Source organism: Pinus tabuliformis, chromosome 3_2, assembly GCF_031772625.1.
Source record: "Pinus tabuliformis cultivar Carrire ecotype Pingquan chromosome 3_2, CPIR1, whole genome shotgun sequence".
Taxonomy (NCBI): Eukaryota; Viridiplantae; Streptophyta; class Pinopsida; order Pinales; family Pinaceae; genus Pinus; species Pinus tabuliformis.
This window is the reverse complement of record NC_142302.1, coordinates 659,040,689-659,053,617: the sequence shown is the minus strand read 5'-3', so window position 1 is coordinate 659,053,617 and position 12,929 is coordinate 659,040,689. Positions and strand designations below refer to the sequence as shown.

At 36.5% G+C, this 12,929-nt stretch overlaps 1 protein-coding gene across 1 annotated transcript in view; it reads right to left on the bottom strand.

Moving 5' to 3' along the window:
• Window positions 1–693: 693 nt before the first annotated feature.
• Window positions 694–12,929, bottom strand: part of LOC149182385 (recQ-mediated instability-like protein) — a 152,423-nt gene continuing 140,187 nt past the window's right edge. Inside the window, exon 4 of the mRNA XM_089418503.1 lies at window positions 694–934. Within this exon, the coding sequence (XP_089274629.1) occupies window positions 827–934 (108 nt within the window). The 3' untranslated portion in view covers window positions 694–826. The remainder of the gene's footprint in view (window positions 935–12,929) is intronic.

Below are 12,929 nucleotides of genomic sequence, written 5' to 3'. Positions count from 1 at the left end.
TTCTGGTGAATGGTACATATGTGTTGCAATATTATTTGGTATGATTTCTTTATGGCCTTAGTTGAATATATGTAAATTTTATGATATGTTCAGTGAAATAAAATTTAGGGATCTGTTAGACAGTGCTGAATAAATTTGAATTCCCAATGTGTTGTTTTTCCTCTTCTGGTTGTATTTTATTGTGATTTAAAAATATATATATATATATATATATATATATATATATATATATATATATATAGTATAGAGTTGGTCCTTACATGTTCATTTTATTATTCTTTCATTTTCCATATTTTGGTTATTTCTATATATTTGAGCAATAAGATAGTGATAATAAATCAATGATCTAATGAAATAAACCTGCATAGTAAAATATTTCAACATAATACAAGATTTGTTGTGATAAACTATTCCAATGGACAATCCATGACAATTTACAAATAAATGCTATTCAATATCAAATTGATTTATAATCATTATCAAATCAATAACAAAGATCAAAGATGAAAAAATATCCTCATTCACCATAAATAAAACATCAAAGAATTATGCATATGCATTTGCTAACTTTATTATAATCATGGTATCTATTATAATCATGGTATCTGGCTAGGATATATTAAGCTTGTTAATTTCGAATATCATAGAGGAGAGAGATTTTTCACAATATAAATGGAGAAAATAGAATAAAGATAAGGAACAAAGTTACATACCATTAAACAAGAAAATAAATTTTTTATGTTATGCCTTTACCAACATTAAAGAAAAAGGAAAGCACTTTTAAGTGTGATAAAACAATGAATATAATTGTTAAGAACAAAAATCATCATTCCTCCATCAAGGATTTGTAGAACATCTCATACGCTTCAATAACTTCCAAATACCACATGGCCTCTCGATCAGGGAAGTTTGACAAATCAACAAGCTTATGCACCTGTACACAGAGAATTTTTTTCATCAATCAACTTCATAGATCTTATCTTATCACATGATCAAATTGCAAACAACTATAGTTACTAAACAAAAACAAATAGCATTGAACATGAAAATTCACGTCATTAGCATCAACATAGAGAACTTTTTTCATCAGTCAACTTCATAAACATTTCAAGGATGTGAATTTATGTCATTAGCATCAACATCATGATTAATAGACAAGAAACAACTCACCAAATAAATATATTAATATCACATTGATAAAATTCATTCAAATTTATATAAGAGAGTACAAAACTACCATACATTATAAAGATACAAGTCAATGCAAGTATAAAACAACTCACAAAAGAAATATATTAATAATTGATGTTACATTTGATAAAATTCATTCACATTTACATAACAAGATAGCAAGTACAAAATTACCACACATGAAAAAAGATAGTAAAATGCAAGTATAATAGTAGCATATTGACCTCAACTGAAAGTCTTCATGTTAGATGATGGCTTTCCTACTACTTCCCTTTATCCTAGGTCAATATTTGTGGATATCATTAAAGTGCTTCTCATAACTGTCTCAAAAGCAAATTTTCCACCAAAACCAAAGATGTGACTAGTCAAGTAGCATTCAACTGTAAAAGATCTTGAATATCTTTCTTGGATCAATGGAAAAATAACATAAGCATTGTATGAAAAAGCTAATTTCTTGCAAAAAAAAAAAAAAAAACAAAGTTGGCTAAGTAACCAATCTCTAGGATTAATTCACAAAACAAAACAATGTTGGCTAAGTAACCGATATCTAGGAGTAATTCACAATACATTTATCTTTATTGCTAATATTAAAAACCAAGAATTCATGAATTTGGAAGAATCTTAGGAAAATAAAGCATTCTACAAAGCAATAAATGCTTAATGTTTACCCAGCATCCAAATACATTCTTAAAATGAGTATTTATTGATTATAATGACTGCAATTATGTGACCCGTAATACATTTCAACATAATTGTTTGGGTATGAAGGTTGTGTGGGGAACAATGTTAGGGTTATTAATGTCACTGGAAAAACATAGAGATCATAAATGATTACACATGCGATAAATCAATGCTTTATTGCATTGAAGAGCTCACACTTCAGCTTGGACCAACATCGGTGATTATTTTTCATGAGCTTGTTGTTTATGTGTGCAAGTATTTTGTAGGGTTGACTTCATCTAGTAGCACTGCAATAAGAGTATTGATGACATTTTTTTTAACCGTCGGATTTCAAAAAAATAATCTTATTCCTTGTTTGTTGTAATATGTCTCCTTTGATGCAAATATCATATTGTCCACCAAACCATTTCCTATGAAACTAATTTTTTGTATAGACACAAGGATTTGACATTTTCTCCCTCCATTTCTAGTCTTTTCAACTTTCTAAAGCAGCGTTGTTTTCATAAGATTTTTTTCTTAAGCATCATTCAACGAGAGCAAATTAAAAGACAACCACCATCAACCAGATGGGAAATGTGCATTTCTTGTTCTAGAGTCATTTCCCCATCTAGGTTCAAGATCTATCATCGAGGTCTTGCACAGCTTGCTTGGAAAGCCCACGTTCTGTTATTTCAGCTCATTTACCCATTCCCAGTGTTTAATTAAATGGCTCAAAATCTCTTTCTGGTGTCTATTGTGTTTTGATTTGGGTTGTGATTCTTTATTTATTTTGTTATTCCTCGTGCATTTTTTTTGGTAATACTATTAATTTTGCCATTAGGAATTTTCAAAGAGGTAGGAGGGAGGAAGAAGAGGTGAAAGGAAGGCAAGTGAGACACGGGAGGGTAGGGGGGAAGAAAGGATGTAGAAGGGAGAAGGAGAAGAAGAGGGGGCAAGGGGAGCACAAACAAGCAGAAAGAGGAAGGAGGGAGCAAAGTGTGAAGTGAGGTAAGGTGGGGGAAAGGAAACATGGAGGAAGAAGAGGGAGAAGGAGAGGAGAAAGAAAGGTGGGAGAGGAGAAAGAAAGATGAGAGAGGAGGGGAAGAGTTTGAAAGAAAAGGAGGAAAGGGAAGGATGGAAAAGGGAAAGAGTGATAAAGCAAGCAAGTAGGTCAAAGAAAAAGAGAGGGAACAAAGGTCAGGAAAGAGGGAGAACAAGATCCAAATGAAAGCTTGGAGAGGATCATCACATGTAGTTCATGGTCAAAAAGGGAAGCCAATTATCATTGATCTCAAGGCTATTGTCTCTGTTAATGCTTTTTGGGTGTTTCTTGATTTCCATAGCTTCCCTAATCCGGCATTTGTAATAATGATTTTCTTTCGCAATGATCTTAGTTTTCTCCAAACAAACATTATGCTTTGTAGTCTTGTGATGATCTCCCTGTGGGGAAATGTTACTAGCTTCGGTCTTCATAATTGTTATTGTACTCGTGTCATTATATATATCTTATGTTACAAGAAAAAGAAGAAAGAAAAATATTATTTTAAAGCATGGGTTTCATGCTTCATTTTAGTGGTCATCTAGGTCAAGCATGTTCTTCATGCTTCTAAGGTTTGTCCAAGTCAAAAGAATGTTTTTCTTGATTCAAGAGAATCCTTATCACTTGCGTAAGACCTATTGGGCAAGTTGTAACATCTAAAAGATATTGATTATCGGTCTAAAAATTCAAATAAGCCTCCTAGCACAAGTCGGCCTAGAAGAGGCTACTCAACCTTATCAAATTGGTATATATAAGAGCAACTTCGACCTCCTTAGCACACATTTGACATACAAGCAAGACAAGTTCGATCTGGAGCAAGAAAAGGAAGAAAGGAAGATCAAAGACGGCTAGAAGAGAAGGAAGGAGACCTAATTTTTATCTTTTTTTGTCCACACGTGCGAGGGTTAGGGTTTCTGTAGGCCAAGAATTGTAGGTCTTGTTAACACTCAAACTAGTAGGGGTCCTATGAGGGGATCCTTGAAAGCTAACTACTAGGTCAAGGGAAACAATGGAGTGATAGCCCACAGTCACCTCAACTAAGGCTCCCTACTCTTTATGGACTTTAACCGATGGGACAAAACCCGGTTTATAAAGGATCACGATAATGAGTGTGTCAACGATTAGATTGAAGGCGATCCTAAAGGCATATTCACAAGAGAGACTCAAACATATGGCTTGCTTGCTTAGAAAGCAAGGTGAAATTCTCTCTAAGAAGGGCTAGGAGGATTTCAAGGGCTAGGGTTTGAAGATATGACTTACAAAGGAGATTCCTAGCCCTCAGAAGCGTTGTGGAAACTTGGTTTCTAAAGGTTCTTTGAAGGATTAATTTTGATAAGAAGTGGAATCACACGAGACCAAGTGGACCCAATATTAAGTCAAGGGGGTAGAGTTGATCACCCAATGAAGGGCTTGATCTAATTAGTGAGGAGAAGAGGATCAAAGGACAAATTTTCTCTAAGGTTTGAATTCAATGATCCTAATGAGGACACTAGCCAAGGGAAAACTAGGGCAACAAAAGGTCCTTCAGCTATGGATTGTTATATCTTGAGATCCCACCATTGGATTTGCTTCAAATTTGGAAGGCCTCTAAAGAAAACCTCAGTGCAATTGTGGACCAAAAATCGAACTATTTGGATGGCTAGATTGTGAGATAATTGATGCCCCGGGTGACCTATGGACGCTAGGCCTAGAAAGAAAGAGAGAGCTGAGAAAAATATGATTTTGAGTGATCATCGATGGAGGATCAGTGCCTAATCCTTTGGGAAATATGGAGTCAAGGAAATTCAAATGCTTGGAATGGATTCACTTAGTCAAGGAGGCCTCTAAAACAATTTTGCATGGCTTTAGGGCATGAGAACAATTGCTTAAGGTCTTTACACTTCAATTTGCAATATATGATGACTCACTGAGATAAGATTTCGATGAAACATCTCTAGGAATATTCACTCACTCATACATGGCCCGTGACATGATGCAATGTTATAAAAGAACAAATTTCCACAATTTAGCATAAGAAAAGCAATAAATGTCAACCCAGTATAGCAAAAATCCCCAGCAACATGCATGTGACATAAGAAAATAACAAAAATAGCATTCAAAAAATACTTACATGTAAGAAAGAGTATATCTAATCACCATTATATGTCAATAGTGAAGCTATAAGACAAAATGAAAGAGATCCAAACATCAAAATTCATCCATTCATCCAAATTCGTCCTCCAAGAAGGATAGCGAAAATCTCACAAGAGAGAATGATCTAATCCAAGTGATAATGAGAGAATGAATCACCTCCCATCTATTTATATAACCTCTAATGAGTTCAATTTAGCTAATTTGGCCTAATTAAGCCCCTAAAATAAAATAATGTGCATAATAACAATACTTTTGGTGACAAGCCCACCAAATAACTCAATAATACAAGAATAAGCCTCTCAAGAGGGCCGAATGATCAACCAAGGGAGTCGTTGGGACTTTGAGGAGGCCTATGAAACCTAAGGGGTGCCATGATGAAGAAATGGGCTCCAAACATAGTGCACAAGGGGTTGACCCCTTGTTTTCCACGAAAAAACCTGTGTTGCTCCCAATTGGGTGTGGGGGGCACAAGGTCATCCTTATGGGTCTCCAAACGGATCAGAAGTGTTTGTATCCCATCTGTAAGGGCTAGAATGATGACATAAGCCCTCTCTCTGGAGCGGGGGACAATCCTCTAGATCCTGGAACATCTGCCAAGTGTATGGTATATCTGTGGAGTCGGTTGGGTATGGTGAACCAGGTGCATCACCTCATCCAAAAGGTGGAATAGGAGAAATCAAAGAGCATTGTTGGGGATCCATGAAATAATCTCAGTTATGGTGGAGGCACATGGCTCTCAACGCTCACCCTACAAGTGCAAATGTGGCCCTCTGGAGGGCTACGACCCTATATAGGAAGACCAAGCCCCAAATGGGGATCCACCTACAACCCCAAATGGGGATCCACCTACAATCCTACATAAGATCCAATGTGTCCCCTTACGCTCCAATACAAAAAATCATTAGAATAATCAAGTAAAAGAACTTACAAGTTATGGAATCAATGGGGCACTTCATGGTAGCATGCGCTTCCATATGTTAAAAATATGCAATTGCGGTCAAATTCTACTTTGGACAGCTCACTTGATGGAGATAATGATTGCATTGAATTCCTCTTTTTGAGAGGACCAAAATTGACCTAAAGATCACTCAAATCGAATATGGGAAAGTGTATTTATGAAGAAAATCCCACATGTGCATATTTGATACGGTCGGCCCTAAAGTACAGTGGACCCCCTTGGAAGGTTATACATACAAGTGACCTCTACCACATTTGGATATCATCATGAGACACTCTTCTATCTTGGTTTTTGGCTCGCACAGGTTTGAGGCTTGTCGGCAAAGGAATAGGTTTGCTCTAAGCTGAAATTACAAGGTCTGAAGCTCGCATTTCAGATCTAGGGTTTTGGACCACAGTCGCAGGCACAACACAAGATGGATCCAACCACAGTCACTTGCACAGAAGCTCATCTATGCAACTAGAGCCTTCCAATCGCACAGACAACTTGTCATCCATGTGACTGGGAGTTAGGGTTTCAGAATCACAGTCACTCGCTTCGCTCAGGTCATATCCGACTCCAGGTGCTCGCTTCACTCAGGTCATATATGACTGCAATCGCATGCTCATAGTGCTTCAGAGAGCGACTGGGAAGCCACAATCACTCACATATCATCTCAAAGGGTGCAAACGAGGCTCTGAGATAGTTCTATGCAGATCTGACCCGAGTCGCTCGCATACCAGGCTTAAGGGTGTGACTGGACTAATATAGTCGCTCGCATGACTCCTCCTGCATGCGCCTAAGACTTAAATGATGGAATCTCAATTGTCTAAAGATTTCTCTCAGTGACCATAGGGTTCGGCAATTCACTGTAGTCAGTGACAATTCATTACAGTCTTCAAAATCAATATTTTGAGTATAGGCTTTGTTAGGCTCATTTCATGGATGTTGTAGTAGTTTTTTTTGTATAGTTGCATAGATGAAGATATGAATCATTGTACTCTCTTTTGTTGAATCATTTGATAACAATCTAATGTTAGAAAATTGGAAAGGAAGAAAGATTTTCTTATACTTGATAATTACTTGTGATGTTCTTGATTTCTTATTAGACTTATTTATATCTTCTTTCTATTAATTCATCAAGCAATTACCAAAGCAATAGCACATAAAACAATGGACACCCAATGTAAGCACACAACGAGGGAAAAACCCCTCTCTAGGGGAACACCCAGTGAGTAATTCTTCCTTCAATAGTTTTCCGGAGATATTCCAAGACTCTTGACCTTGACACAAGTTTTCCTCCACACCAACTAACCCTTCTTCCTTACTTGCAGATGATCCTTCTTGACCTAGCAGTAGTAGTAGTAGTGGCAGCACTTTCTTTGACCCAGCAAATTCGACCTTGCCTTAGAGACTTCAATCTTCACTGAAAGACTACAATCTTTACTTAGAACTTTCGGTCTTGGCCCAATACAGCTTCTTGAGGTGACAGCATCACACAACAACTGACTACGACACCAACACGGCAACTCGTTACGACATCATATGGCAACTGGCTACAGCATCAATAAGAGAACTTCGATCTTCCAAACTAGGGCACGGGAGAAAGAGATAGTTGCACCAAAGGTTCGATTTTCCCTTTCTCCTTCTCTAGACCAAACTCGCACTTCCTTCTCCTCCTCCTATTTCGCAGTTCTTCCGGCTTCATGAGAGATCGAACTTGCTTGTGAGAGAGTGTGCTTCAAATGGAATTCGAATGGCTTCATTTATAGCCCTGTTGTCACACAGAATGTCTAGGCACCGCGACAACGGCTCAAATTGGGGGTTGTCACCCTGATTCCCAATATAAAATGAATAAAAACCCCAAAAACCCAAGTTAGAAAAACTTCAAATCTATACAAAATATATACAGATCTATGCACAAAGGTTGCATATCTATCAGATCTGAGGAGTATGGGTCCAACTCCACTCCCAAATCTGAAAATCTAAGGCTCTTCCTAGCCAGATCTATCAATTTTCCACAAAATATTTTTTTAAAAATAGAGGTACTAGCCCAAAAACATCATGCATAAAAAAAAAAATCGTTAGATAAATCTTGAAGCTTGTATCAGGTAGGCTCTTCAAAAAATATGTGTTGAGAGTTGGTTGGTCCAACCAAGGACTATCCTCAAATGCTCAATGAAAACTTGAGAGATTTTCTGCAAACACTAGATCAACCATCAAACCAAGTAGAGAAATAGAATAACAATAAAATTTTGAAGAAATAGAGATACCTACTAATTCAATCAAAATTAAAAATATTACCCTAGATCCAATAAACTGAATAAGATACATGTATTCAAATTATTCTAAGAGAGTTATTGATTGATAGTTTTTACATAATACTAAGAAGAAATTAAAACAATGTTACCATAGATTCATGAAAAGGAACACCACCACAAGCTGAAACCCCAAAGACTTTTGCATTTATTCCAGAGAAATATACAAAAGAGCTTGAGAGCTTAATACATGATTCAAAGATCGGATGAAAAAATAGATAGACACCGACCTCTAATTTATAGATAAATTCTCCAATGGCTAGTTGGCTTGATCCCTGTCAAATTAATCTCGACCGTTCATCAAGATTTAATTAATATTTAATCATCACCGTGCGACAACAAGCCCTTTGGTGAGGTCGAATAGCCTCCTTTGAGGCTTGACTTGATCATCTTAAGGCCGACTTGGTGTGGAGACAACATAATTCATATTTGAATCAAGACTTAACCTTTTTACATGATTCATAAGCCCAAGAAGGGTCTCTTTAAAAATACAAGAACTCCTAAGCCCAAGAAGGGTCTCTTAAATAAATCCTAGAAGTCCTCAATGGGGACTTTGACCTAAAACATGATGACCCAAGCACGAAACCCATGCTTTAATAAGTCATAATAATAATTATTTTTATTTTTATTTTACTCTTTTGACAAGTACATTACAAGATGACTCAAATACATTTAATGAAGACCGAACCTAGTTACATTTTCACACACTCCCTCTTAACTAGGGTGGTATTCATCATATACAAGTACAAGGAAGATCTCAACTATATGAACCATGGAGAACTTTAGGCACCGCAATGCCACAGACTAGATTCCTAACCAAGGAAATCTATCTGAGTGGGACTAAGATGGACTCAAGCTTTCAACCTCTCTAGGTACCATCAGGCTTACTTGCTAACCATCAACCCAAGGACCTAGGTGTGTATCCATGGTCAGAGCTCTATGACCCACGCCAACCTCCCTACTTCAGGACCTAGACATCAACATAGAGTGTCAATCAGATGTCCTTCTAGGCAATGCTTCACTCACAAAGCCTCAACACTCCTTGATCCCGCAGATTAAGGATGACCAATCTCCTAATCAAACTGATTAGTAACCAGAATGTTATCAAAACCCTTAAGAGATTCACCTGTACAAACACAACCCCAATCAATAATATACTTTCACATGTACATAATCAAATACAAACCTCTGGGGTCTTTCAAACAACTTAATGTTGCTTCTCAACTTTTCATAGTAGGGCTATCAACTGAATCTTGGATAGAAGATTCCTCAGTCATACACCTTCCTTTCCTACTTCTCATGCAGCAACATATCCTCCAAAATTCATTATCCAATCAAAACTATGCTCTCCCTCTCAACCAGGGAGATTTCCCTTATCCAGGCTCCCTCTTAACTCAGGTAGATCAACTTCCTCTTTTCGTCCTTGGAGAATCTTTCGAGGCTTCCAACCATCTCATCAGAGTCATCATTATCATCACTATTCACATCATGCTTATCATATCAACAAACATCTTCACCATATTGAAGATTGTGTACATGCACAACTTAGATAGCAAGCACAACCAAATCTATAGAAGCATGAAGTTATACATATCATAATCTTATAATAACAGAAGCATTTCAACCTTATATATATCAAATACCCAAACTCGCTTATAAACAAGAGACAAATATGCTTCAACATCTTGCTAGGGACTTTGTCATAAACCCTAGACTACTTCATAACAACTTTCATTACATCTAGGGTTTCAATGTTTCTTCCAAAGGTATGACATACCCTACTACAACATATAGAAAACCCTAGAAACAATTCAAACAAATATAGATCTACAAAGCATATAACAACTTTTCAAAATTGATATGTTAGAGTTCTCACTAGGGTTTCATACAAATCCTAGATTTCATAAATGAGAATTAATCAATCAAAACATCACGACATAGTCATCAACATGACCAGCATCCATTAGGGTTAGTTTCAAACCCTAGATTTTCAATCAAACATCAATTCAACTAAAACTCAAAGTTCAACAATCTTACACAAATCTCAAATCATCACATTGTCATCATACATAAGAGATTTTCGCTTCTACTAAGGTTTAACTCCAAAACTCTAGAATTTCACAAATACTATCATCCTATAGAAACAAACTTTGACTAAGGCTTAGTTCCAAACCCTAGGATTCATGACCACCGACAAATAATTCAACTCATACATTTAGTACTTCATCATCATGCATAGACATTTCATATCATGTGTTAGTCAAACCCATTAACACAAACATTAATATATTAAAGTTAGACATATCACAAACTTGATTAGACAAACACACACATACCAAGGAAATCATTTCTAAGACATTATAAGGTTCTTGCTTACACATTATACCAAACCCTAATGAGTTATAGTTTCAATATAGGAACATAGCAAACCCAAAATTACCAATACTTCAAAGGTTTAGGATTTAAGACTATCATTCAACCCTAACAAGTTAAGTTTTCCTGGTCATACCAAAATCCCAAACATGACATCATCTATAGAAACTTCCAATAGCATTTCTCAATGTCCCTAAGCAGTTTTAGGGTTTTAGACATTCACATTAGCAAACCCTTAGGTTAGGGTTTTCCAGAGAACCTGTCTAGGGTTCTATAAAATCAGTTAGAATAAGAGGGGTAGATTTATCACGTGATGAATCTCCCAAGATAAGAATCAATATGATTCAGTGTGGCTAATCACAACAACATTAGTAATATATTATCAAATGAATAAACATTTATTATAAAGACATAGATGTTTTAAAGCATACCTTTGTTCTTTGACAAACCTTGTCTTGTGATGTCCTCTTCCATACTCCTTGAGAATATAGCAAATGTTTTCCTCAAGACAATAGAGGGAGAATGACGATTAGTATTTAATATAATCAAAACTTAAATGAGTACATGAAACCAAAAATTGAAAGGAAGTGAGATACTTATCTTTGGGAGTTGTTTGGGGCTAAGCATGAGGGATACCTATCAACTTCAAAAATATATATATATATATATATCCAAAAACATGTTAAAAACCTATCAATTCTAAAACATCAAAAATGTAAAATAAGATATCTAAGGCTACAAGCAAAGGACTTAGTAGTGTAAGTCCCTTTTGTCAAATTCTATGGGTTTGGCTTTCTTTAGGTCTTCTTCTTCAGCAACATTGGCTTGATCTCTTTCTCTCTTCTTGTTTCTTGGATTGTCAGGACAGTGACTCCTGTAGTGACCATTGATATTCTACTTTGGACATGTCTACTTTCTTCCTCGGTCCTTTCCATTTCTTTCCTTTGTATTGAGCAGTGTAAGCATTAGATACTCCTCTAGGATTGGCAACTAGAGAGATCCCCAATTCTTCTTGACTGCAGGCAATCCATAGTTCTTCAAAAGTGGGAGCTTCCTTCCAACTGTTAAGTCCTGCAACAAATGCACTTCAAGGAGGTGGCAATCCTAATAGAGCAGTGATCACGAGTTCTTTGTCTGGAACAATTTCATCAATGGCCAAAAGATCATCGTGTTACCTTCACAAAGAAGAAGGCCATTGTGTCTTCTTTACTCATCTTTGGGGGCCTTAGTTCATTCTTCAAGCTTGCCACTTGACCAATGTTCTTAGTAGTGAATAATTTTGACAAGGCTTCATACATTTCCTGAGCACAATTGATGTTGGCTATAAATGGGACAAGGTTGTCCTTTATTCCTTCTATACCGTTAGAGTCATGGCCACCAATTCTAATTCTATGAACTTTACTTTTTTAGCATCGTTGGAGTCATTTGTCGGCGTCTTAACTTTTCCTTTGACCAAGTCAAGTACTTTGTTATTTTCAAGAATGAGGTTAATCATCTTCTTCCAAGATCTATAATTTGAGGCTCCTTCAAGTTTGTTCTCTCCCTTGATTGTGTTAGACATCTTCCTTGAATATAGTTGGTTGAAGGGAAAGTACCCCTAGAGTCCTTTGGGCTGAGACTCTACCAGACTGAAAATTGCTTATACAAAGAAACACACACACACAGCCATCTTTTTTACTTTTAAGCAAATTCTAATGTTTAGGGTACATACCTAAGGTCCTACGTCCGAGAAGACCGTTAGGGTGCAAACCCTTCTTGGAGTTCCCTTCTTCTTTCTCTGACCTGCAAGACAAACAAATCAAAGAACTCAACAGTACATGTATAAAAGTTTATGTATAAATCATCTTTATGCTATAAAGTTAGTTATAAATAATCTTTAAGTAACTACTTTCATAAGAATTCAACACAAGAATCTCATAAGCATAAAGAAAGATTATTCGGGAACAAAGACGTGTTTCTTTATATATAAAGGCAAATAAAGTACATATATCGGAAAGATATCACCTGAACACCTTCAGCAGGCTCCAAGCAAGCTTCCTCCCGGATTCGTTCCAGCCTCCAGCCTTCAACAAGAGCTCCTTCCAAGTCTTACTCAATGATGATGTCAAGGATGAATGATCACCAATACACATGGAAACAAGGGTTTCCTATGCAAAATGGGGGAAGTGCAGGATGCACCAAGGACTTCAGACCTGGTCTAAGGGAAAAATCTCAGCATAATAATCTTGCTCTCCTTTCTCTCTCCCCTTGGCCTTCCCTTTGATGTCTTTTTATACCC